At 44.9% G+C, this 27,979-nt stretch overlaps 2 protein-coding genes across 4 annotated transcripts in view; one reads left to right on the top strand and one right to left on the bottom strand.

Annotated features, from left to right (window-relative positions):
- Nucleotides 1-27,979, top strand: part of LOC143986639 (uncharacterized) — a 166,591-nt gene that overhangs the window by 45,211 nt on the left and 93,401 nt on the right. The window lies entirely within an intron of this gene.
- LOC143986634 (uncharacterized) lies at nt 6,043-27,807 on the bottom strand. Of its 3 annotated transcripts, none has more exons than XM_077485041.1 (7): nt 27,615-27,807; nt 21,938-22,057; nt 21,587-21,684; nt 21,314-21,419; nt 16,638-16,742; nt 16,254-16,349; nt 6,043-13,902 (listed from the first exon to the last, which is right to left on the bottom strand). In XM_077485041.1, exons 2-7 carry the CDS (start codon nt 21,966-21,968, stop codon nt 12,449-12,451), a joined length of 1,890 nt encoding a protein of 629 aa, XP_077341167.1. In that variant the 5' UTR covers nt 21,969-22,057; nt 27,615-27,807; the 3' UTR covers nt 6,043-12,448. The 3 variants fall into 3 exon arrangements, with proteins under 3 accessions (XP_077341167.1, XP_077341169.1, XP_077341168.1); XM_077485043.1 differs by having other exon boundaries at nt 21,938-22,029; XM_077485042.1 differs by lacking the exon at nt 27,615-27,807 and adding an exon at nt 22,227-25,600.

Raw genomic sequence — 27,979 nt, 5'->3', positions numbered from 1 at the left:
TAAATTTCTTTGTATAATTTCAGTTATCTATTGATTGCTGTATGCTGCAATTGTCCTGAGGAAGCTCAGAAGAGCGAAACATGTAGGAAAGAAACAATGCAGTTTAAATCGTATATAAATGTGGTAATCTATGGAGTCTTGTAGGCTCATATACCAATCTTTGTATACCCGTTTTTTATCTCTGTATGTAAACAGATGAAACTGTCTTCTGTGTTTGAAGAATGTTTTTTTGTACACAAAATAAAACTCTATTGATTTTACCCATTGTTCAAACATATTTGGTGCCGTTGTAAAAGTCCCGGGGGTTGGTTACCCTCCAGTCCCCCCTTCTTCAATTTTCCCCCTTTCCAAATAATCTTTAACTGGGATGTGGCACCCTCTTATATCACGCATACAAATTTGACCATTGGCCTTTGTCTATATATATCTTTTGTCCATACACATCTCATTTCTCAACCACCTATTACACATTTGAAGGCCCTGGAGCACCAGGACAATGGAATTTCCCACAAAATGACCTCATTTTGGAAAGCACCCCAATGTATAATCTATGAGGCAGAATGAGTCTTTTGAACAGTTCGTTTTTTTCCCAGAAGTTTTTGGAAAATGTGGAAAAAAATGAAAATGCATTTTTTTTTTTACACAAAGTTGTCAATTTATAACATAGTTCTAACACATAGCACATATATAGCAAAAATGACACCCCAAAATACATTCTTCTACTCTTTCCAAGTATGGTGATACCACATGTGTGAGACTTTTACTCATTTCATTCCTACCTATCACACTTTTTAAGGCCCTGGGGCACTAGGACAATGGAATTACCCACAAAATCACCCCATTTTGGAAAGCAAACACCCCAACGTATATTCTATGAGGCATGGGCTGCAGACAGGTAATCGGGTACTCTGATGGGCTGGTGACAGGTACTCAGATACTCTGATGGGCTGGTGACAGGTACATCGAGTACTCTGATGGGCTGGTGACAGGTACTCATTACTCTGATGGGCTGGTGACAGGTACTCGGTACTCTGATGGGCTGGTGACAGGTACTTGGTACTCTGATGGGCTGGTGACAGGTACTCGGGTACTCTGATGGGCTGGTGACAGGTACTCGGTACTCTGATGGGCTGGTGACAGGTACTTGGTACTCTGATGGGCTGGTGACAGGTATTCGGGTACTCTGATGGCCTGGTGTCAGGTACTAGGTACTCTGATGGGCTGGTGCCTGGTATTCGGGTACTATGAAGGGTGGTGACAGGTACACACATATTCATATTGACTGTGACAGGTACTCAGGTACTCATATGGACTGTGACAGGTACTCGGATACTCAGATGGACTGTGACAGGTACTCGAATACTCAGATGGACTGTGACAGGTACTCAGATATTCATATGGACTGTGACAGGTACTCAGGTACTCATATGGACTTTGACAGATACTCAGGTACTCATATGGCCTGTTCCAGCCACCTAAGGGATACCCATATAGGTTTTAATTGGGATACCAAAGAAATATATCTTCCTGAAAAAGCAGTGCCTGGAACAGAAACTCTCATAGCCTGAACATATCCAGACAATGGAGAGAAATTTCCTTTTGGTGAACTGGAGATGCACAGAGGGACAGGAGAGCAATGTCCAGGTTGAGGTGAAAGGCAGAAACTAGAGAAGGACATCTTCGGCCTAAACAACAACTCGCCCCTTGTGTCGCGCAACTGTTTTCAAGTGCAAAAATCCAACTTTTTTATCATCCATTGAGGGACACGTGTATTCTTAGACTGTTGGGACAGATAAAAGCAGTCCAGCAGAGGGGTGGGCAATATAGCAACACAAAATAACAGGCACAGGAAGACAACAGAAAGATGGGTCTGGTTTACAGCTCAAAGAATCTCCTGGTGGACATTCTGCCTAAAGCTGGCATCAGAAAAGACTTAAATATCCACCTGGTATAACTTAGAGAAAACAAAACAGTAAACAAGGCCATATCCTTGCAAACTCACAGATCTAGTAAAGTGCACCTTGACAGGAACACGTGGAACCTGATCCTCGAGAATATAAGTTTGCCTAATGGTCTGTCTCAGTCACCTAAAGATTGTAGACAGAATACCCAGGGTACCCATACAGGTTTTATCTGGAATACCAAAAAAATATACCTTACTGAAGAAGCAGAGCCTGAAAAAGAGACTCTCACAACCCGAGCCATATCCAGACAATGGACAGAAATTTCCTTTCGTCAAACCAGAGATGCACAGAGGGACAGGAAAGCAATGTCCAGGTTGAGGTGAAGTAGAGAAACTACCTCAGAGGAGGACAATGTCCTGGGTCCAAAACAACAACTTGTCCTTCACTAAAACTAGAAAGGGTTACTTGCAGGATAAGGGCGCCAGTTCACACACTCAGAGGGGATAGCCACAAAAAAAAAAAATCAAATACCACCAGGTGAATAATGTCGCATACACATGACTGGACTTTTCATCTGACTTTTCGACGGACTAGGTCCAATGATCTTCCCGAAGGACTTTCAGTGGAGGTCCGACAGACTTTCCAAACGAACGGACTTGGCCACACACGAACGGAACTAAACAAGGAAGTTCAATAGCCAGTAGCCAATCGCTGTCCTTGAGTCGTATTTGGTCCGTCGGACTAGCATACAGGCGAACTGATTTTTCGACCGGGCTCGAGTCTGTCGGAAAGATTTGAAACATGATTTTATTGCTAGGTCCGTCAGATTTTTTTCCCGAAAAACGATCGGATTAACCCGCACACGATTGGATTGTCCGATGGACTGATCCCGTCGGACCTAGTCTGCCGGAAAGTCCGGTCATGTGTACGCGGCATAAGAGTAGAGAGAGGAATGTTGCAAAGTAGTTAACATAGCGATATTAGAAGTGCAGAAAGAACCAGTTTTAGATTCCATGGAGCCACAGGGGGAGATACAAAGAAGACTTCTTAAACAAAAGGTTTAAATCAAGCTGTTAAAGACCAACGGCATCTAAAACAAAAAGGAGACCCGGCAAAAATCCGGCCTTTGAAAATTCTCAGGGCCAATGCTGACCCAGATGCAGCAGCAGAAAAGATTTGTCCCATAAAGAAATTCCTAGGGTGGAAGCTCCAGGACTCCACCAACTGATGTATGCCGTCCATGCCTGATGAATGGGAAACAGTCTTCATAACTTTATACAGAGAGCAGAGCTGAGGCATGATTGTTGTGGCAGAGTTAACCTGTTGACAAATGCCTTTTTGTTGCCAGTGTCCATTTCACTTGTAGGGGGGCAATAAAACCTACAGTCTAAGAATTCTCAATGGACAATAAAGAAACTTTCTTTCATTTACACTTGCTTCAACCTAACATACATTTTTTACCTACCACTTTGACGTGCTTTTTTGAAGATTTAATGAAGTTAGGCAGTGTGTACTGATTTTCTATTTGTTTTAAAGTGGTCCAGTAGAACCCCAGCTCAGTAGTACCCCCACTTCGCAGATCCCCAGGTCAGTAGCATCCCTGTTCCGCAAGTCCACAGCTTATTAGTACCTTAGTTTAGCAGAAATCCCCACTCAGTAGTAACCCCCGGCTCTGCAGATCCTCTTGTTTTCTGATGCTCTTCTCTATCTGGTACCTGCTCACCTCCTGCTATATTGCTCCCATGCTGCTCACCACGTGTGGCTTCTGCTCCTTTCTCCTGCTCTGGTGATACTCTGCCACTCAGTCCTCTCTCTCCAGTCCCCGCACAAAAGCTACAGGTGCTGTAAGCGGCCGTTTTTATAGACTTCTATGGAGGCTTGGGAGACGCTTTGAAGGACCAAGAAAGCAACATGAGGTATCATTTTTTAAGTAAGGCAAAGACAACTTGTGAACAGGACATGGCTTGTGACTACTGTATCTCACCACATCCATTTGCACGCCGCAGTTTCCAGCAGTCAGCTTCACTTCCGGTACATGTATGGTCACGCTTTGGCGCATTTCGTCAGCACGACTTCCTCTGAGGGTGTGGTAATATGTTCTACAGGGCAGTCATTTATAGATATCCCTAGTATGTAAAAAAACGTTACCACAGAGCCATCTAATGTACAAAAAGTATGTTGTGCTTACCAATCCTATCACTAGGATTGAAGCCAATATACTAGTCGTGCACCAGCCATCCATTTTTTTCAATTTTCCAAAATCTATATTGAGCTTCAGAGGTAAAGAAGTTATCAAATTGGAAGTGACTATCATGACCTCTGAAGAGTTTTACACAAAATTTGTATAAATAAAAAAAAGCGTGATATGCCGATCGGTAAAATGAGTGAGGTGTATTGAGGGGAGTGTTGGTCACCATCTGCACCAGAGGGAAGATTTTATGAGTGGATGTTGGGGTTGCTATCTGGAGGCACTTAATTCTGTATATTAAAAGTGAGCGCCACCCAAAAGGGGAAGCTCTGCTTGTTTTCTTCCTCCCCGCCCCTCCGCTATCACATTTGACACCCTTCAGGGGGGAGTGCTTACCTGTCAAAGTCAGGTACCTGCTCCCACTTCCTGGTAAGATTGCCGCAATCATTGTGTGGTGATCTCCATAATTCCTGGCCCCTTCTCCTTCTTCCCGCTACTTTCTGGGAGACACACTGGTCACCAAAAGACAGCAAGACTATACAGAAAGCGAAGCACAACTCGCGCATGCACAGTTGGAAAAAGGTTGTGAATCCACAAGCCGCGTACACACGGTCGGAGAATCCGTCGGAATGCGTCTTATCGGACCGTGTCGTCAGATAATCCGACTGTGTGTGGTATGCATCGGACTGATTCCGTCCGAATCTCAGTCGGACCCAATTTTCCAACATGTTGGAAATATTTCCCGACCAACTGGGCCGGTCAGACGTAATCCGATCATGTGTAGACAATTTTGATCGGACCAAGTGCCACACATGCTCAGATCAAATTCCTACATCAAAGCTATTGGCTACTAGCCTGAATGTAGTCCCATCGTAACTAAATTACGTCATCACATTCTGAAAGATCGGATTTTTCGACAACTTAGTCTGACTGTGTGTATGCAACAGTTTCGGACACAATCCGTCAGACTAAATCTGACGGACAAAATCCGACGGATTTGGTTGGCAGAATCTCCGACCGTGTGTACAGGGGCTTAGTGAGGATGGACAGATCAGCTTGGGCTGCCGAAATTGCAGGCTCCCTGGTCAGGTTGTTAGCTGCTGACTTTACATTTTTTTCTTCCCCAGGCTGGAACTCCTCTTTAACCACTTCAGCCCTGGAAGGATTTGGCCCCTGGATTTGACCAGGGCATTTTTTGTGATACAGCCCACCATCGTTATACGTTGGTACTTTGAAGAGGGATATCATTGTTATGGCAGCAGCTAGCTACCATAACCCAAGTATCCCTCTTCTTCAGCAACGGATTCGCCGTACGATTAATTTTATTGGTGGCGGGAGAGGGTCCCCCGCTCCCACCTTGCTCCGGTGCCCTCCGTCGCTTTTTGGAGCCACCGGCAGCGATGCAGGCGATCGCGTCCTGTCTCCTGTGTGGTATGGAGATGAGTGAAGGGGGAAGATGGCCCCCACCTGTCTTCATACCATTGCAGGACCGAAGTCATATCAAAACGTCATTTCCGCCCATAGCTCTTAAAGAGACTTTTTTTATTTATTTTTTATTGCATTTTAGTATGAGATTTGAGGTCTTTTTGACCCCAGATCTCATATTCAAGAGGTCCTGTCATGCTTTTTTTTCTATTACAAGGGATTTTTACATTCCTTGTAATAGAAATAAAAGTGGCATTTTTTTTCAAAAAGAACAGTGTAACAAAATAAGTAAAAAGGTAAAATAAGAAAAAATATATATTTTTGAAATACACCATGTCCCGCCGAGCTCACATGCAGAAGCGAATGCATACATGAGCAGTGCATACACTGTCTATATATATATATATATATATATATATATATATATATATATATATATATATATATATATATATACACATACACACACTGTACATTTTGCTTCACTCTTGGAGAACAAACATCAGGACTACAGTACACGTGAAAGAGTTTGGAATAATTAGATTTAATACAACAATATTTAGACCTAAACCCCCTGATAAAACATGTAAAAGCTGTTAAGTTGTTGTAACCCTTTACATATACCAACTGAAGTGGCTAGCCTCAGGAGATACACAAGAGGTTAGGCAAATCCACATACATAGGTTGTACCTGATTATCTACAGCCCTCTCTCCTCTACATCCATTCTAAGTCCAGAATATACACAGAATTTCTTAGCTTCAGAAGACAGAGGGCAGGGATATGACGTCACACATTGCACAGCATAGAGGAGGAAGCCAAATGTAATCTGAGACCTGGGGGGAAATGGACACACCCCCTACACCAGGGATATGCAATTAGTGGACCTCCAGCTGTTGCAGAACTACAAGTCCCATGACGCATAGCAAGACACTGACAGCCACAAGCATGGCATCCAGAGGCAGAGGCATGATGAGATTTGTAGTTTTGCAACAGCTGGAGGTCCGCTAATTGCATATCCCTGCCCTACACAGTCTCATGGGCAAAAATACAACCCCAATTGCAAAAAAGTTGGGATGATGTGTAAAATCTACATTAAAAAAAAGAATGCAATGATATGTAACTCTCATAAACCCACATTTTATTCACAACAGAAAATAGAAAAAATAGCCAATGTTTAATCTGAGAAAATATACAATTTTAAGTCAAAAATAAGGTCATTTTAAAATTGATGGCAGCAATCTGCCTCAAATAAGTTGGGACAGGGCCATGTTTACCACAGTGTAGCATCCCCTCTTGTCGCTGGAGTTTTGGGAAAGGAATGTTGTCCCATTCTTGCCTGATTTAGAACTCTAACTGCTCAACAGTCCTGGGTCTTCTCTGTTGGGTTTTTCATTTCAAGATGCACCAAATATTTGCAACTGATGAAAGATCTGGACTGCTACTAATAATCGTTAGTTGCAGCCCTAGTTCACAGACGGTGATTTTATGAATTATTCCTGAGCTCGTGCAGTGATGTCCATGACATAATCATGCCTGTTTTTAATGCAATGCCATCTGAGCGCCCAAAGATCATGGACATTTAATATTATGTTTTCGCCTTGTCCTTTGTGCACAGAGATTTTTTCCGATTCTCAGAATCTTTTGATGAGATTATGTACTTTAAATGATGATATATTTAATATCTTTGCAAATTTACATCGGGGGGACATTATTCTGATATTGTTCGACAATTTTTGGATGCAACGTTTCAGAGATTGTTGAACCTCTGCCCATCTTTCCCTCTGAGACACTCTGACTCACTAAGATGCCCTTTTTTTAACCAATGTTACTGACTTACTTTCCAATTAACATAATTAGGTGCAAAATGTTCTTCCAGCTCTTCCTTGTTAGTACCACTCACTTTGCCAGTTTTTTTGTTGCCCTGTTCCAACTTTTTTGAAATGCGTTCCCGACATCAATTTTAAAATTAACTTGTTTCTTAAACTGGTACATTTTCTCAGTTTAAACTTTTGATATTTTGACTGGTAACTCAATTTTTGAAAGGGTCATTCTAACCTATGATGTTTTTTTCAAAACTACCACCAGTGCCGACATTGTAACAAAATGTCATTTATCCAAATAAATAATAGAAAGTTATAAGAATATATAGTACGTGAATTACACACAGGGTATTTTATATGGTTATCTCCAGCCTTCCAAAGAAATTAGGTTCTTAGGTTGAGCAATCTCTCATCACCTATAGCAGGGGTCTGCAAACTGTGAAAAGATAGGGCCAGTTTACTGCCCCTGGGTGGTGGAGGGGTCAGACTGTGGCCAGAAAATGCCCTGGCATTGGTAGGACTAAAAAATGCCATAGGCTTGGTGGGAGTAAAAAAATCAGTGTCAGTGGGAGGAATGGTGCCCTATCATTGGTGTTGGTGGGAGGAATAGTGCTGCATCATAGGTGTCAGTTGGAGGAATATCATCCCATAATTGGGGTCAGTGGGAGGAATAGTGCCCCATCATTGGTATCTGTTATTAATAATAGCGCCCATCATTGGTATCGGTTGGGAGGAATAGTGCCCCATCATTGGTATCTGTTATGAGTAATAGCGCCCATCATTGGTATCGGTTGGGAGGAATAGTGCCCCATCATTGGTATCTGTTATGAGTAATAGCGCCCATCATTGGTATTGGTTGGGAGTAATAGTGCCCCATCATTGAGGTTAGTGGGAGGAATAGTGCCCCATCATTGGTGTCAATGGGAGGAATAGTGCCCCATCATTGGTATCAGTTGGAAGGAATAGTGCTCCATCATTGGTGTAAGCAGGAGGAATAGTGCCCTGTCTTTGGTGTCAGTGGTAGGAATGGGGCTTAGTATCAGTAGAAGAAATAGTGCCCTAAGAGCCAGATAAAGGCAAGCAAAGTTTGGAGACCACTGACCTATAGGAACGGAGCAGAAGCTTAAGAAATAAGGATCTCTGAAAAAACAGTATTCCACATTTGGACAATAAAGACAAAATGGATTTGGTTATGGATAAAGCCTACAAAAGGTTAGAACCGCTAGCACAGGGGTGTCCAACCTGTGGCCCAAGACCGCTATAAGCCCTTGTACACACGGTCGGAGATTCCGACAACCAAATCCGTCAGATTTTGTCCGAAACTGTTGCATACACACGGTCGGACGAGGTTGTCGGAAAATCCAATCATTCAGAACGTGATGACGTAATTTCGTTACGACGGGACTACGTTCAGGCTAGTAGCCAATAGCTTTGATGTAGGAATTTGATCTGAGCATGCATGGCACTTTGTCCGATCGGAATTCTCTACACATGATCAGAGTATGTCCGATCGGAGCATTTTGGCGGAAAATATTTCAAGCAAGTTATAAAATTGGATCCGACGGATATTCCGACGGAAACAGTCCGATGCAGACCACACACAGTCGGAATATCCAACAAAACGCTCCGATCGGACACATTCCGTCAGAATCTCCGATCGTGTGTACAAGGGCTAAGTGTGGCCCAGCACAAAATTATAAAAAATGTTGATTTCTTTGGGAAATGTTTTATAAAACTATGTTTACAAACACATGCAGCCAAAGAAAAATGTGACCGTGTCTCTACAGGACTTTTATCATTTTTATCTTCCAAAAGTAAAATCTCTCACTTTTCACAATCACGTCTTATTCATGGCAGCAGTTTCGGCAGCACTGATATTTGTGAGCAACTATTTTTTAAGGATGAAGCACAATGAAATGTAAAATTGGAACCAAAATATCTGATGAGCACCTTGAGAATTTATTGAGAATTGCTACTCTATCCATCTAACCCCAGGGGTGCTCAACCTTTTGAAGAGCGAGGGCCACTTAAGCGACTTGGTAACTGGTCGCGGGCCACAATAAGTGGAGCGGACAGAAGACAGATCCATGTCCGCTCTGTATATGTATTTTTTTAGTGTTTAGGATTGGAGGTAGGTGGGTGCAAATGGACACAAGCCCGTCTATAGAGGTGAATGGAGGGTCCGCATGGGTTGAACCGATCATGTGAAAGGGGCCTAAGGCTGCTTTCACACTGATGTGCGGCAGTTTACCTGCACTGTGGGTGCAGTACAGTGCACCTGTGGCTTTCCTGCAAGTTAGCTGCACTTTGCCATTGATGTCTATTATATCTTGCAGGTGTGGTGCACTTTCTGAAAGAGCACCAAACCAGCAGGTAATAACAGAAGTCTATGACTCAGTGCAGGTAACCCGAAGGTGCAATGCACTGCACCTGCGGATCAGTTTGAAAGCAGCCCAGTAACCACTGTAGAACAGATATGCCCATATATACACTGCTTTTAGTAATAAAATTACCTTTAATAACAGTCTTACATTCAGGTATCGTGGGCTGTTGCTGTCCCAGGCAGAATGCATTTGGTATCACTCCACTTGGGACAGGAGCTGTCACTATACAGGAAGCATCGGCAAATGTGGCTCTGCTCCCTATTCAGCCACTTGCTTCCTCTACCGCTGGCTTCATTTAAAACACTGATGCTCTGGCATGGTGGGTCAGCAACCCATGATCAGGGCTTGAGAACCTGCTATCCCAAAGCAGGAGGTCACGGGCCACATGTGGCCCCCGGGCCACTGGTTGGGCACCCCTGATCTAACCAGATACTGATGCGTTCGTTTATCAAAAACAGTGTCAGATATCGCACTAGTTTTATGTTGATTGATACATTATCTATATCAGTGATCGTTAACTTGTGATCTGCCTGACGTTTTCTGCTCATGAGCTGTCCTTATGGTTATTGTATTTTATGTGCAGCACAAAACTACTCCTCTTCTTCCAATGTGGCCCAGGAAAGTGAAAAGGTTGGATGCCCCTGCTTTAGAAGATTCTTATTTTGGTCTTTTCCCTAATTTCCTACCCCAGTGACAACAGCCACCATGACAGGAAGAGAAAATAAAATAATCTTCAACAGGGGCACATCCAGGAACAAAGACTTTATTTATCTGGAGCTTCGCTTTAAATCCAGGACTTGATGATAAACATCCAGACTACTTGATTACTTGCTAAACTGCTCCCACATTTAGCACAGGAAAAGTGGGAGATCAGAGGAATGGGGGAGATTTTGGCACACCAAGAAAGAGGACCCAGAAGAGTATCTGAGTATATAAAAGTCTCTGTGATATGTTGGCAATAATAAGTCCTTATTGTCAGTCCAACCAATTGACCCAGTTGCAGCTTGTTCCAAGAGATAGAAGCAACTGCATGAAGACAAAAACAAAAGAGAAGTGAAGCAGTGCCATCTGAGTGTAGTTTTGGACACTAAGAATTTATTGACACAAAATTGGCAACTCACATAGAGAGCAATGAAAAGCAATTGTCAAGCATGAATCATCGCTGTACTCTGGACGACCAACCCACTGGACACAGGCACCTCTAAGCCCCTGTACACACGGTCGGACATTCCGATGGAAAATGTCCGATCGGATCGTGTTGTCGGATAATCCGACCGTGTGTAGGTTCCATCTGACTTTTTCCGTCGGAATGTCCAACCAACAAAGTTTGAGAGCTGGATATAAAACTTTCCGACAACATGATCCGATCGGACTTTGTCCGATCATTTGTAGAGAATTCCGATCGGACAAAGTGCCACGCATGCTCAGATCAAATGACAAGACCAAAGCTATTGGCTACTAGCCTGACCGTAGTCCCGTCGTAATGATCGAACGTCATCACGTTCTGAACAATTGGATTTTCCGACAACGTGTATAATGTGTAATATATATATGTATGTAGTTATATTCTTTTATCTTACCTTTTTTTTTATGTACTTATTTTTTGTAAAGTTAAGATAAAAGAATATAATATATATATATATTATAGTTATATTCGTTTATCTTACCTTTTCTTTAATGTTGTTTTTATTTTCTGTTCAGAAGTTCATGAATGTTTATAATTTATTTTATTTTTACAATGCTTTCTTTTTTTAAGTGGGGGGGGGGGGGGGGGCAGTGCTAGTGTGTTTTTTAATTTATTTTTATCTTTTTTAAATTTTTTTATTTATTGCAATATTTTTATCAGCCCTGTTGGGGGGTTATGGTGAGATATCAGGGGTCTTAACAGACCTCTGACATCTCCCATTTGAGACAGGGAAAGGGACTGGGGACACAGATTCCCCAGTCCCTTTCTCTGTAGCCTCCGCTGCACTGATAATGAATGGAGAGAAGACAGCGGTTTCTTCCATTCATTAACTGAGACATCGTAATCACAGCTTACAATCTTTCAGTTATGTGAATTGACAGAGTCAGTGGTTGCTGACTCTGTCCATTCAGAAAACGAAGGAGCCGGGTTTACCGGCACCTACCTCCGCTCTCCATCCTGAGATACCAAGGGGGACAGCAGCATGGAGGGGGAGAACAGAGGGGGACAGATGCACGGAGGGGACATGGAGAAGAGAGGGGAGTGGGAGACACGGAGCAGCATGGAGGGGGACAGCAGCATGGAGAAGGACGGATGGGGACTGGAGGAGGATAGGGGACAGTCAGCGGTGATCGTGTGTGGGAGAGAAGCACCACGCTGAAAGCCGCGGTGGGGGTGTATTGACCTGCAAGTCGCAACATGTGACGCTTCAACGCCTTTCACGCACATCTATGTATTTTTGTAGTCGACGTGATCGATTACATCAACTCGTCGTGGCAGCTCTATTACCCACACAAACAAGGGAGTACTTGGAGCCACCAGCACAACCATGGACAGCGTTAGAAGTGGCTGTGTCCAGCGAGTACACTGGTGGTTCAGGCTTGACAATCGCTTTCATTGCTTTCTGGGAGTTGCCAATTTGGTGGTGTCAATTAATTCTTAAGTGTCCAATACTACACTCAGATGGCGCTGCATCCCTTCTTTTTTAGTGTTAAAATGGGAGATCACCCTGTTAATTTTCTGAGGCATAGTTAGTCCTGCTTTAAGATTCCCCTGAGTGAACTCTTTCATGTCTGTTAAGATATGACTTAAAGTGAAAACTTTTACTGCATTTGGAACAGGAAAATGGCTTCACTCCTGAGTGAGTTCGCTGATGTTTAGTAAGATACATTCTTGAAGCAAAACATTTCCCGCATTCAGAACAGGAATAAGGCTTTTCGCCAGTGTGAGTCCTCTGATGTACGATGAGACTGGAACACCGAGAGAAACATTTCCCACATTCCGAGCAGGAATAAGGCTTCTCTCCTGTGTGGATCCTTTGATGTTCAATAAGAATAGATCGGTCAGTAAAACATTTTCCACATTCTGAACATGAGTGCAACTCCTGCCCCGTATGGACTTTTTCGTGTCTCGTAAGGGATATTTTCCAAAAAAAGCTTTCACCGCATTCGGAACAAGAGAACGGCTTCACCCCTGTGTGAGTTGTCTGGTGTACGGTGAGATAAGACTTTTTAGCGAAACATTTCCCGCATTCTGAGCACGAGTAAGGCTTCACACCTGTGTGAGTTCTCTGGTGATTGACAAGATGAGACCTTTTAGCAAAACATTTCCCACACTCTGAGCATGCATAAGGCTTCTCCCCTGTGTGAGTCATTTGATGGCAAGTAAGGTCTCCTCTCTTGATATAGGACTTTCCACACTCTGAACATGAAAACGGCTTCTCTCCTGTGTGAGCTCTCTGGTGAAGAACTAGGTGATGTTTGGAAGGAAAACACTTTCCACATTCGGAGCAAGAATAAGGCTTTGCCCCGGTGTGAGTCCTCTGATGGGTGGAAAGCAGTGCTCTGTGGGTAAAACGTTTTCCGCATTCTGCACAAGGGAAAGGCTTCTCAGACGAGTGAGTTCCCTGGTGCCAAGTAAGTCGCTGTTTCTGAGAAAAAGACTTTCCGCATTCGGTACAGGAATAAGGCTTTACACCCGTGTGGGTATTCTCGTGTTCAAGAAGAATCCACCTCCGGGTAAAAGCCCTCCCGCACACAGAACATGAATAAGGCTTCACCTCCGTGTGAGTTCTCCGGTGTAGAAGAAGACCAGATCTGTAGGAAAAACATTTCTCACATTCTGGACATGAAAATGGCTTCTCTCCTGTATGGCTCATCTGATGGGAAAGAAGATGGCTCCGCCGCGGAAAACATTTCCCACATTCTGAACATGAAAATGGCTTTTCTACTTTCTGACTTTTCTTGTCTGATGCAAGTTTGGCTTTTTGGATAGATGGTTCACCATGCGGACTTGTGTAAAGAAGTGAGTTTTCAGCAGATGGAGCCCTATGTGTGGATGGACTGCTTAATAGAGCAACGCTGTGAAATACTGGATGGAGTTTTGGGGTAATAGGGTTTTCTCCTGATGAATTGGATGTTATGTCATCATTTTCTAGATCACCAGCTGGAAAGAAATTAGTACGTTCTTCCATATTGTACGGTCTGTATCGGCCATCTAGTAAAAAAAAAGAACATATGAAAGAACGTTACATTGCTCCAAGCAAATATAAAAACGTCCTATATTTACCTGTGAATTTAGACATTTGGCTGGATTTCTAGAGTTTATGTCAGCCTAATTAAATGGCCTGATATTGTTTTAAAGTGAAAACCTGTTGAAATTACTCATCAAATCCAATATTTTATAATTTACATCTGAATTCTAGGATGCAAGCAATGACCTCATTCATATCTCACCTAACCAGTGATCCCCTGGAACAGAATGTTCTATCATGGGTGTTCATAGAAAATAGACAGATCTCTCATAGCCTGCAGATGGAAAAATAGCTCAAAAATACTAGGCCTGCTCCCCAGAGGACTAATCCAGATCTTGTTACCAAGCAGTTGCTGGAATTTTGTGCTGCTTTCCATGTTCTTTAGGAAGTTCTTTAGCGACTTTCCTTAGGAAAGCTATCTCCACCTTGGCTGAGCAAAGGTTTGTTATTTCAGGCCTCCTATCATATCATGCACCTCCACCATTGAAAAGCACATGAGCAATCATTCAGCAACAGCTTCAGTGAAAGATGGAAATCTGCACCACAATACAGTCTTGTAACTGCTGCCCAGAAAGATCACAAGACAACACAGTCAGTGTTGATAGGGGAATCCCTTCCGCAGTGCTATTATGTTCTGCTGGCAGTTGGAAGGGGGTGTGGGGAGCCTTCCCAGGCGGCAGAACATGATTACTGCTAGTGGCTGTAGCCACCTATGAAAAAAACTGACAGGTTAATTGTACTTAAGTCAATCCATGGAACGACTTGGGTACAACTAGCCTGCCCATACATAAATCGAATCATACCCTACTGAACCGGCCAAATTTTGATCCCTCTATGGCCAGCTTAAAGTGGTAATCAAGGCAGAAGTTTTTTTTTTTAAAGTGGATGTAAACCCGATTCATGAAATTTGAGCTGGGCACATATATCTATAGGGTTTTCTTATCTCTCTCCAAAGCTCCGAGTCCCGTGGCTTTCTCCTGCACCATAGCTTTATCAGCCTGATAAGGTCTGACAATTTCTCCCACACAGCAGATAAAAGCAGCCTGAAATTTGTATCTTGGGAGTTTGCTATAAATAGATTAGCAGACAGCTTGCCTTCTCACAGCAGAGCTCTGTACATTCCTTCCTTCCATTGGCAATGAGGAGAGGGGGCGTGTGCCTTTCCTCCAATCAGCTGTCTTGGCTGTATGCCCAGATTTTACAATCGGCACTGAACAGGAAAAGAAAATCTGTAACACAATGTGCACTTTCTAAAAGATATAGCAAGCTGAAGACAGCAGATATACATGTATGTAGGGGGATTTGTTTCATCTCTGTGTATCATCTGCTGTTCACTTCACTGGATATATGTGAGGGCTTACATCCACTTTAATGCATTATATGAATTAGGATAAAAAAACCTTCTGTGTGCAGCAGCCCCCATAATACTTACCTGAAAAGTACCTTGATTCATCGTACTTTGTATGGGTGACACGTTTATTCATTATTTATATCACACTACGGACACTGTTGCATGTGTTTTAAATGCTTTGTGATATATACCCTCTTTTGCTGTTATACCTTGTATAAATTGTTACAATAAAAAAAACTTTACTTTATTTGATTATTGTACGTGCCTTCAAAGTCCAACCAATAGGGGGGTTTCTTCCTTGTCTTGTTGTTTATATAGGATGTGGCACAACATATTTGCACAGCAATGCCGAGCTAGTTCTCTGTTCTTATAATACTTACCTGAGCCCCATCTTGATCCAGTGATGTTGCACGAGAGCCTCAGATATCTGGGATTCTTCCTCCTCGTTGCCTGAGACAGCAGCAGATGCCATTGGCTCCTGCTGCTGTCAAAGTCGGTGCGCCAATAAAAAGAGAGAGGGGGTGGGGCCAGGCCACGGCTCCATTTCTGAATGGACACACAAGAGTAGCGGCTTGGCTCAGGTGTTTCCATAGAAAGCTGCATGCTGTAGGGGCACTCAATAGGAGGGAGGGACGAGGAGTGCCGGCGAGGGACCCGAGAAGAGGAGGATCTGGGCTGCTTTGTGCAAAACCATTACATGGAGCAGGTAAGGATAACATTTTTTTTTTTGTTTAAAAATAACAAACAAGACTTTAATATCACTTTAAACAGTTGTTCTAGAGGGGGGCTGAACATCACAATGGATTACATGGTGTTGATGAAAATAGCCAGAAGAAAATGAAAGTGATTGTTTAGAAAACAAGAACATGGCTGGCATTCAATCTTGGTACCACTCCTATAATTATCATAACAAATGATTTCATCTTTGAAAGTTTAATTACAAAGCTGATGCTTATCACTCACCTGCGCTAATTTCTAAATGAATCTCCTCCTCTTTAATTTTTGAATTTCCATTTTCTTCTGTCTCAGTTTTGACGCTTCTCTGGGTGTCTCCGGGGTCTGTGGATAAAGATGAGAGTGAAGCCCCCTGTACTGAGATGAGAGACCCCAGAGAGTGTGTGTGGGGGGAGACTGGTCACGTCTCTTGGCTGGTAACACACAATGACATGATGTGAGGAGGAGATCCGGAGTCTAATAGAGGCTGATGGCTCCTGACTCCCCCACTGGGCACATACTGTCTCCCCATTACTGTCTACTGACAGAGGAGGGGGGAGGAGAAGAGATTGTTGTAGTGACTGAACAAGGAGAAACTGGGACTCCTCTCTGGATTTAGTGTTTAGTCCTCACCTGTGCTGATCTCTGGAGGAACTTCCTCCTCTTTAATCCTCACATGTTCTTCTTCCTTTTCCCAAGCTTTGACGTCTCTCTGAATGGCTCTGGTGTTTCCAGGATCTGTGAATAAAAATGAGAGATAAGCCCCCTGTACTGAGATGTACAGTATGAGCGACCCCAGAGTGTGTGTGAGGCCTTTCTGGTCTGCAGAACACAATGATAACTGCTAGCGACTATAGCCTCAGGCAGCAGTCGGATGTAAAATATCTGATAGGCTGGTTGTACCCAAGTCGATGGATGGATTGACTTGGGCACAATCAGCCTGCCCATACATGGATCTAATCGTGGCCAGTCCCTGCTGAACTGGCTGAATTTTGATCCATGTATGGCCAGCTTAACAGAGGCTGATGGCTCCTGACTCCCCCACTGGGCACATACTGTCTCCCCATTACTGTCTACTGACAGAGGAGGGGGGAGAAGAAGAGATTGTTGTAGTGACTGAACAAGGAGAATCTGGGATACAGACTCTTCTCTGTATTTAGTGTTTGTAGTCAACGTCTGGATACTGGAATACGACTTATCCCCAACTACAGCGACCTGAGGTGTGCCATGGTCGCGAGGAACAGTGTGCATTAACGAGTATGAAATAAGCAGTATAAGGGGTATGGGTGGGAGGGACTAGGAAAAAAACGCTAGCTGATGAGCGAGTAAGAAGGGGGGGGGGATTATAAGCCCCAGACTCCTCCTACAAACTCAGACTAGCCAATGTCCAGTTTTCTAACTTGTAGTCATGCTCTGGATAGTGGAATATGACTGACCCCAACTACGGTGATCTGAGGTGTTCCATGGTCACGAGGAACAGTATGCTTAAAACAGGGCAAAAATACCAGATCTAGATAAGCATGGTGAAGTTTCATGTAAAATATATACACAGTCAGACAAGAAGAGTATCAAAACCTTGTTTAACTTCCTCGTGAGGATCAGGAATATATAGAGTGTAACAGGATGATGACCAACAACCCATATATTTGATGACGTGGGGCGGGACCCCTGGCTTGGATGCCGAGGTAGCCACCCCAATCCTAAAGGAATGCCCCATAAACTGTTTTGGATTAAAACCCAAGCTAACAAGCAAAATTCTAACATGGGAGATGAACCATCTGGACGACAGAGGTTGTATATGGAAAGGAAGTAGTGGGCTATCAAGAGGAGCCACTGCAAGCAGAGAATAGTTGGTCCAAGACATCCACTGGACACCAGATGGTGTTGGTCTTGTAATTGTTGATGATGAAACCCTGACCAGTCTGCCAGTTTTTGTTATTGGGTAGTTGGTTAGTTAAAGTGATCAGGATATCTGGTGAGACTACCCTTGAGGAGCACTGGTGCGTTATGCCTGGCTTGGGATACCTCCCCGGGTCTGAGGAAACTGAAGTAACTCAGAAAGACAGCAGCCTAGAGGACAAGGCTGGGGCCTGCGTCAAATGGTGAGAGGGACAACAAATCAGACAGCCTACGGAACATCTGGCCGGTGATTGGCAGATGTGTCAAACGTTACTGACCCTGATTTCTCTGTATACCTTTCAAAATGGCTTTAAATGGGATGAGCCACAAAAAATGATGGTCTATCAGGATCCCAACCATGTCAGCTTGCACATGAAGGACATTATGATGAGTGACCCGGAAATACCCTTTATTGATGATTTCAGCTGTGGCTGAATTATTGGTAAAGAAAAGGACTGTGTGGCCAGACCAAGTGTGACCCCCAGTGACCGCTGCTGCGACTATTGGATAAATCTCAAACAGTGCCGAAGTCTGAGAAAACCCGGCAATGTTGAAAACGTCAAGGAGCCCAAGGATCAGCCAACCACTGACATCCACAAATAGCTGCAAAACCCACTGAGGCTGCAGCATCTGAATAAACCCTGGGGGACATTATTAAAATTGGTCCCACATGAGCAGATGAGCAGCGGCGTCGGCTTGTAACCTCACAGCTGAGTCTGTGTCCTGGCACAGAGGTAGGAGAAGCAATAACCTAGACACAAATGACCTGCCCTGAGGAATAATCCTCATAGCAAAGTAAAGCATGCCTAAGAGAGACTGCAAATCCTTCCTAGAGCAAACAGGTGACCATGTCAATGTGACCATTTGAAACTGCGCCCTAGTAGCTGCAACCTTTGCTGAAAAAGACCGGTGATAGTCATAGAAGGCCGAGCCTACGTACTTGTGAGCCAGATCCACTACCTTATGTAAATATAAATACAGGTCCAACTCCTCTCTCCTAGCAGGACTAACAGCACAAATGACGTCTCTGTAAATACCAAAGACCAGAACAAACTCTGCTATGCTGAGCTTACGATTAAGCCTAGGGTCTCTAGTTTTGAGAACCAGAGACTTCCCCGCAAGCATGAGACTTGTTTTCGGCCATGTCTTGTGATGCTATGAGAAGGGATGCCAGATTTATGTCCTTTCCCTCTAAGATATCTTTTTTGAGGTTGGTCGGGATGAAGTGCGCAGGGGTCAAGGATGGCAGCACTGCAAGTGGAGAAGGAATGGCTACAGGTAATGGCCTGCTGGTATTACCTGTAGATGGGCCAGCCAGTACAGCGGCTGTGGGGGCAGCAGCCACCTCCACTGTGGCTGGGCGGGCTTCCATCACATCCATCCCGTCTTGCAGCAGTTGAACAGAAGTGGAGAGTGTGTTTAGGACTGTGTGAATCTGGGTTAGTGACGTAAGCAATGACACATTCTCTGCACTAGTGGAAGGCTGTGGCTGGGACGGGCTAGAAAACAACAGCCTGAACAGCTCCGCTTTCCTGGTTCTAAGCAAGAATGGAATGTCCCTGCGTTGGAGCTCTGCAATGAGCTTCGGTATAGTCCAGTTTCTAAAAGATGGGGCACTATCATGCTCTGAACTCCTAACAGGAGTAGGAAGGATGAAGGGGAATCTGTCGCTCTCCGAAACATGCGAAACATGTCCAAATCTGTGGAAAAAAAAACAACTTTAGACCATCAAACCCCCAGAAACTCAAATCCCGAACAAACAAAAACACCCAACTGTGCCTAACTCTGAATAAAATGAAGGTGCAACGAAACCAAGCAAACACACCGGAACAGCGCGTGATGGTGAATCGAGTGACCAAACCCCCCTGTGTGTATGTAGTAAGCGAGCTCGAGCAACCTGCAGTGCAAAGACAGGTAATTAAAAACAAACACTCAGAGCTTGTAACCTAAAGACCGTGTTAGGTAGAAATAGGAATGTAAGTGACGTGTAACGTATGATGTATGAAGTACAGGCGAAAAGACTGAAAATATTACAATCATTAAAAATGAAACCTCAGCCTGCACGGATCTGTAGACGTGACAGATCCTGGTACATAATGCCACTAGCTATGACCCCTGACTGAAAGACACACAAAACACACCTTGTTGTTGCTGAATGTAAAATGTGGAATCCACCTGAAACAACATCATGAGGTATGCACTAAATAGAATGATGGAATGATCAAACAGAAAATCAAAAACTTAACAGCAACATAAAAAAACAATAGACCACTTGACCAGAGTGAAGTGTGAGCTCTGTAGTGGGAAGAAAAAAAAATAATGGTGAAAGTGCAGCGGAGAATGCATCAATAAATGCCCGTGACAGTGGCAGCCCAAATGAAGTGCTAACGTGGCCACCAAATCATGTGACTATGCGACACAGAGAACTGCCCGAGTCACCAGTGACATGCCCAGGACTGTGGGCCCTGGAGCCGAGCTCTGCCTGCCCTGATCGTGCTGATGTGCATGATGAGGCACCCAGTGAGGGGCGGAACTTGGCCACCATTGGTGGAACAATGAGGCCCAGCACCTAGCAAGAATGGCACCAGTGTGGTGCCCGGTGCTATAGCCCCTGGTGCTGGAAAGGCTGACGCTGGCCAAACCAACACTGTGGCAGACCCAGTGATACCCTGCACGTGGGGGGTCAGGTGACTGAATGCAACCCCCCCCCCAGAAAAAAAGCAGCCAGCCCTGTAAGATTAATCTGTCGTGATCCCTCACCATCCCCTTTGACTAGCATGGTGTCCCGCAAGTCTGGCAAATCTATGCTGACCCCAAATGCCGCACATGCACACCACTGATACCTGCTGTGTGGGGGCACAATCCTGCCAATCACGAGATCTGTGAGCCCGCCTGTCCACACCCACCCCCGTGTCAGGTGCCTGTGAAACCCCCTTAATTAAAATGACACAGCAGTGCTATGGAACCACCAGCCTGATAGTATGACCCTGCATGCCTCCCTCTTGCTCCACCCCACCTCCTGGCCCTTTAACTCCCGGACCGGGGAGTGCTTTAGGAGCACCACCCGCGGTAGGTACCTGCACCGATTGACCAGAGGAGAACCAAAGATGAAAGGAGCTGCCAATCTCCCGCCGTATGAACCCAGGAATTACGTCACCAATACGTCCCGTGCCTGATCTGGAATGCAGAGACAAGAGCTTCCTGAGATGTGCGCTCACAGCTCCTGACAGCTGAGACACTTCGACCCGATGAAAAAGCTGTGCTTGACCCGTAAGTGACTGCTTTCCTCACTAGGAAAAGACGCTAGCCGACAAGTGAGTAGGATGGGGGGGGGGGGGGGGATTATAAGCCCCAGACTCTTCCTACAAACTCAGGCTAGCCAATGGCCAGCCTTCTAACTTATTACTCACCTATGCTGATCTCTGGAGGGAATTTCTCCTCCTTATATATATGGTCACTCCTTAAATAGGTCTCATCTGTTTCTTCTTTAACTTCAACTTTAATTGGATTTTCGCCCTTAAAAATGAAAATAACCTTATTACATGAGATCCACTAAACAAACATAATATTATATATATATATATATATATATATATATATATATATATATATATATATATATATATATATATATATATATATATAATATACACATTTCTGTAAAGACTCTTCAGCCCCCCTACCTGATCCTCCTGAGGGATCTCCTGATGTTCCTCTGTGGAGTCCCGGGAATACAGAGGACGGGGACATCTCTCTGGGGGATTTCTTTTATAGGATCCATCTGTAGGAAACACACACACACTGACTGAATACATTGTTTCTATGTCTTTATATCCCTCTCATTGTCAGCTCTATTTTTGCCTTTTTTGCATACATTAAAATGCATATTTTAGATATGAAGATTAGTTAAAACTCTCAAAACATTATATATTTTCTGAACACATAGACAAAGGATATAATGGTAGCAGAAGATGTATCTACGGGAATCCTCAATACTCTTCTCTCCTTTACAAGAAATGAAAGTCTCCTCTTACCCGGTGATGTGAGGGGTGACCGGTTCTCCATTATGAAGTCTGTGTACAGATTTGGCTATCAGTCTAAATGTGCTCACTCCTTTTACTCCGATCTAATAAGGTCATAATAAAAAAATGTATCTGTAAAACAAACATATATTATACATTTTGATGTGCACTTGTCTGTGTCATTACAACAACAGTTCTTCTCTAGTCAAGATCTTCAGACTAAGCGTTACCCCTGAGGTTTGCGGCTGTGCTATTCCTAAGGGATCGGGGACCACCACCACCACACAAAATATGCGCTTACCAAAAGGCAAGCGATTTCATGCCCATAGTCAATCTCCACAGCACCTCCTCAGACCATGATCACAGTAGGCTCCCTTATTGAATAAAACAGGCCGGGACCGTCAACAGCAGCACGTGAAGCAGAAAGGCAGTACTCGGGATCCCAGGGAAAGGGAAAGAAGACTCACCATAGCATAATTCAGTATAGTTCAGTAATAAACATAAAGACATACACTTACATAGAAAGCAGTAAAAACGCCCATAAAAAATGCCGGCCTGCATGCAATCGCCAGTCCAACCTACGCTGTATGGCGATGACGTCAGCACGTCTGCCACCCGATGTACGTTTCGTCATAAAAATACTTATTCGTGGGGTGGCAGACTAGAGGATAAAATGGCGGTTGTTGCAACACTTTATTCAAATATATAATACGCTGCGCTGTCAAAATATAAATCTAATTAGTAAAAAATTGTGCTCTATATCAACAGCAATAAAGTGATATTCGTGCAGTCCATAAAACATGCAATATTGCAAATAAAGTGACAAAGTGCATTCACGTGAAAAATTCTGTAAATATAACGTCCACAAAAATATATATAAAAAAAGCAATCAAAATCCAATGCCACCTGCCAGTGCCAATTAGTGCCACCTGCCAATGCCATCTGCCAGTGCCAACAAGTGCCATCTGCCAATGCCAGTTAGTGCCACCTGCCAGTGCCAACCAGTGCAATCCAGTGCCACTTGCCAGAGTCACCTGTCAGTGCTGCCTATTGGTGCCCAGTGCCACCTGTCAGTGCCCATCAGTTCCAACCTCAATGCTGCCCCATCAGTGCAGCCTATCAGAGCACATCAGTGAAGGAGAAAAAAAAAAACTTATTTGCAAAATCTTATAACAAAATAAAAGTTGATTTGTTAAATTTTATTTTATTTTTTTATATTGTCCTTTTTTCTCTTGGCATCAGGCATGAGCAATTCTTATTTCCCGATGCCCCAGACATGCAGTTCTGGGTGCTGGGCAGAGGATTTAAATAACGGGCTCCTAACTTTCAGCTGGCTCCTAGATTCTAAGCAAGTTTGTCAAGCCCTGGTTATACTCATTTCACAGTTGAATAAGAGTAGTGTATTTAAATGTTATGACATTGGGGTAGCGCAGTCAACACCATATTCATTGTATTTTTTCCTTCATCCACTGGAGGAATTTATTTTTGACTGCAGCAACTAGTCTTTTATGTTTCTATGTATTTTTTGAAACAATTAATAATCAATTTGCGCTGGTGACCCACATATATCAGCTATGGGACTTGCCAGCACGGAAATGCACGCAACACCTGTGTAGGTAAAACACAGATCCGCACGGGGCACCAATGTAATTTGCCCTGTGTGAACAAAGCCTTAAGACTACCCTTCCCTGCAAAAGTCAATAACTTTCAGGGCTGTCCACATACAAATGGCCATATAATACGGTAGGTGTGATGGTTGGGTAGCCACCAGTTTTCAGCAATATAAATGATTGATGAGGAAGTCTAAGGACTAGGAAGCTCCGCATGGACCAAGGAGTCAGTGTAAACCAAGGTGACCACAACTTAGCCCACTTATTATCTTAGGATCATTATCACCAACACAGGCTCAGTGTAAATTAAAAATCTCAGATCTTCAGTTCTATAAAAAAGGGGCATGGTGTGGGGGGATGAAGTCAGACACATGTGGCCCCGTATAAAACTATTCATTTTATCACCTCATACTATCACCTTATCACCATTTTATATACCTGGAACCTAAAATAAATTTTCCCACAAAATGAAAAAAAAGTCTTTCCGTCAGAGCTGTATATGTATTAGCCCTTGTACACACGGTCGGAGATTCCGACGGAATCTTTCCTATTGGACCGTTTTGTGGGATATTCTGACTGTGTGTGATCTGCATCGGACTGTTTCCGTCGGAATATCCGACGGACCAAGTTTTCCAACTTGCCGGTAAAATTTTCCGACAAAATGCTCCTATCGGACATACTCCGATCATGTGTAGCCTACTCCGACTGGCAAAGTGCCACGCATGCTCAGATCAAATTCCTAGACTAAAGCTATTGGCTACTAGCCTGAACGTAGTCCCGTCGTAACTAAATAACGTCATCACGTTATGTACAATCGGATTTTCCGACAATTTAGTCCGACCGTGTGTATGCAACATCACTTCCGGACCTCTTCCGGAATTAATCCGTCGGAATTACTCCGACGGATTTGGTTGTCGGAATCTCCGACCGTGTGTACAAGGGCTTAGAGCTGCACGATTCTGGCTAGAATGAGAATCACGTTTTTTTTGCTTAGAAGATAGATCACGATTCTCACGGCGTAACATCTTTTACAATAAAACAAAGAAAATTGGGCTAACTTTACTGGTTCTTTTTTTTTTTTTTATTCATTGAAGTGTATTTTTTACCAAAAAATTTTGTTTGAAAGGCCGCTGGGCAAATACAGTGTGACATAAAATATTGCAGCAATTGGCATTTTTATTCCCTAGGGTCTCTGCTAAAATATATATAATGTTTGGGGGTTTCAAGTAATTTTCTAGCAAAAAATATTGATTTTAACTTGAGAAACAAGTGTCAGAAAAAGGTTTAGATTTTAAGTGGTTAAACTTCCTGCAGATACATATTGTTTAAAAACGTGGCAGACTGCCTGGATTTTTCTTTACACAAAGAAGTTTCCCTTTGATCTAAGAAGGAAGTTACAATGTTTAATTTTAAAAACTTGGCAGACTGCCTGGATGTTTTCTTTTGACAGCCAAGTGAGGCAGATAAGTCTCTCCACTTGTTATATGAAAGAATCAGCAATAGAGATCCTCAGGGGGGGTTGAATCGGATCATGATTTTTTAACAATTAATTGTGCAGCTCTAATATTTACCCCATCCGCTTCACACAATCACCGCCAAATCCACAAACTATACATTCCTCTTCACTAGGCTGACCCCAGTTCCTCCTTACTAGGCGGACCTCCGTTCCTCTCCACTAGGCGGACCTCCGTTCCTCTTCACTAGGCGGACCTCCGTTCCTCTTCACTAGGCGGACCTCCGTTCCTCTTCACTAGGCGGACCTCCGTTCCTCTTCACTAGGCGGACCTCCGTTCCTCTTCACTAGGCGGACCTCCGTTCCTCTTCACTAGGCGGACCTCCGTTCCTCTTCACTAGGCGGACCTCCGTTCCTCTTCACCAGGCAAACTTCTATAAGGCTCAGATCATGGTCTTCCAGGGAATACAGGTTCACTGTAAAGTAAAATTTCAGATCCTCAGTCCTGCGAAAGAGGCCCGGAGTGGGTGGGATGAAGTCATATAGACACGTGGAGCCTCGTGTACCCTGGTCAGGGTATCACCCTGTATATCCAGAACCGAAAAAAAAAAAAAAAAAAACTTTCCTACAAAATGAAAAAAAAAAAAAAAGTCTTTCAATCACAGCTGTATATGTATCTGATCGACTTCACACAATCACAACCAAATCCACACACTATTATATTCCCCATCTCCAGGACGTTCTATCCTTCCCCATCTCCGGGACGGTCTCTCCTTCCCCATCTCCGGGACGGTCTCTCCTTCCCCATCTCCGGGACGGTCTCTCCTTCCCCATCTCCGGGACGGTCTCTCCTTCCCCATCTCCGGGACGGTCTCTCCTTCCCCATCTCCGGGACGGTTTCTCCTTCCCCATCTCCGGGACGGTCTCTCCTTCCCCATCTCCGGGACGGTCTCTCCTTCCCCATCTCCGGGACGGTCTCTCCTTCCCCATCTCCGGGACGGTCTCTCCTTCCCCATCTCCGGGACGGTCTCTCCTTCCCCATCTCCGGGACGTTCTATCCTTCCCCATCTCCGGGACGTTCTATCCTTCCCCATCTCCGGGACGGTCTCTCCTTCCCCATCTCCGGGACGGTCTCTCCTTCCCCATCTCCGGGACGGTCTCTCCTTCCCCATCTCCGGGACGGTCTCTCCTTCCCCATCTCCGGGACGTTCTATCCTTCCCCATCACCATCCTTCCCAATCTCCGGGGTGGTCTCTCCTTCCCCATCTCCAGGACGGTCTCTCCTTCCTCATCTCCAGGACGGTCTCTCCTTCCCCATCTCCAGGACGGCCTCTCCTTCCCCATCTCCAGGACGGTCTCTCCTTCCCCATCTCCAGGACGGTCTCTCCTTCCCCATCTCCAGGACGGTCTCTCCTTCCCCATCTCCAGGACGGTCTCTCCTTCCCCATCTCCAGGACGGTCTCTCCTTCCCCATCTCCAGGACGGTCTCTCCTTCCCCATCTCCAGGACGGTCTCTCCTTCCCCATCTCCGGGACGGTCTTTCGTTCCCCATCTCCGGGACGGTCTTTCGTTCCCCATCTCCGGGACGGTCTCTCCTTCCCCATCTCCGGGACGGTCTCTCCTTCCCCATCTCCGGGACGGTCTCTCCTTCCCCATCTCCGGGACGGTCTCTCCTTCGCCATCTCCGGGACGGTCTCTCCTTCGCCATCTCCGGGACGGTCTCTCCTTCCCCATCTCCGGGACGTTCTATCCTTCCCCATCTCCGGGACGGTCTCTCCTTCCCCATCTCCGGGACGGTCTCTCCTTCCCCATCTCCGGGACGGTCTCTCCTTCCCCATCTCCGGGACGTTCTATCCTTCCCCATCACCATCCTTCCCAATCTCCGGGGTGGTCTCTCCTTCCCCATCTCCAGGACGGTCTCTCCTTCCTCATCTCCAGGACGGTCTCTCCTTCCCCATCTCCAGGACGGCCTCTCCTTCCCCATCTCCAGGACGGTCTCTCCTTCCCCATCTCCAGGACGGTCTCTCCTTCCCCATCTCCGGGACGGTCTCTCCTTCCCCATCTCCGGGACGGTCTCTCCTTCCCCATCTCCGGGACGGTCTCTCCTTCCCCATCTCCGGGACGGTCTCTCCTTCCCCATCTCCGGGACGGTCTTTCGTTCCCCATCTCCAGGGTGGTCTTACGTTCCCCATTCCCGGGTGGCCGTTCATTTCCCATCCCCGGGCAGACTTCTATATGGCTCAGGCCATGGTCTTCCAGAGCACATGTCCCTGGGTTCATCACCCCTGACCCCAGGGGAACTGGAAGATCTGACTGGATGCTATGAGCAGTAAATATACTTCTTCCTCCAGGTGCTTTTAAATGAGGCTTGTCAAGACAGTGTGCAAAAATGTATGTGCTAGAATCTCAGTGGGGTCTAAAGGTGACATTGACACTAATTGGCCATCCCACTTATATAGTGTATACCCCTAAAACATCCACATTCTGCCCCAGCAGAGCCCCCCAGCCAATGTTCTACACATCAAAGGAATTGCAGGAAAATGATGATGTGTGGAGGTGACATGATCTCCCCATCCAATCCAGATTGCTGGGACCCCCTTCTCTCATAATAAGAAGCCATTATTACCTCCTCCTCACTGGGCACACACTCTCCTTCCTCACATCCAGCAGAAGCTCATACAAAACCGGAAGAGAACTCTGACAAGTCTCCTCACTTCCCACTTGAGCTGCAACAAAATGGCCGCCGCCGGGCCTCCCGCAGACTCTTCCTTCGCTCTGCGCACCCGTCACCATAGCAACCAGACGCCGCTAGGCTACAGGAGCTGAGTGACCCAGCGCTGCCTTATAAGGAAAACCCCGCCCACCGGTCTGTGTACTCGCAACCGCTAGAGGACAAAACTTATGTCCCCCTAGATTTTGTGTGAACAGCGGCTGTTTTCAGCTATAATGCTCAGGAACGGGTCTGAGATCATTTTTAGGAATTTCAACAAG

Source organism: Lithobates pipiens, unplaced genomic scaffold (assembly GCF_037356315.1).
Source record: "Lithobates pipiens isolate NorthernLeopardFrog02 unplaced genomic scaffold, aLitPip1_a1.2 Scaffold_174, whole genome shotgun sequence".
NCBI lineage: Eukaryota > Metazoa > Chordata > Amphibia > Anura > Ranidae > Lithobates > Lithobates pipiens.
The sequence above is the reverse complement of the archived record's forward strand: the minus strand, read 5'-3'. Positions and strand labels throughout refer to the sequence as shown.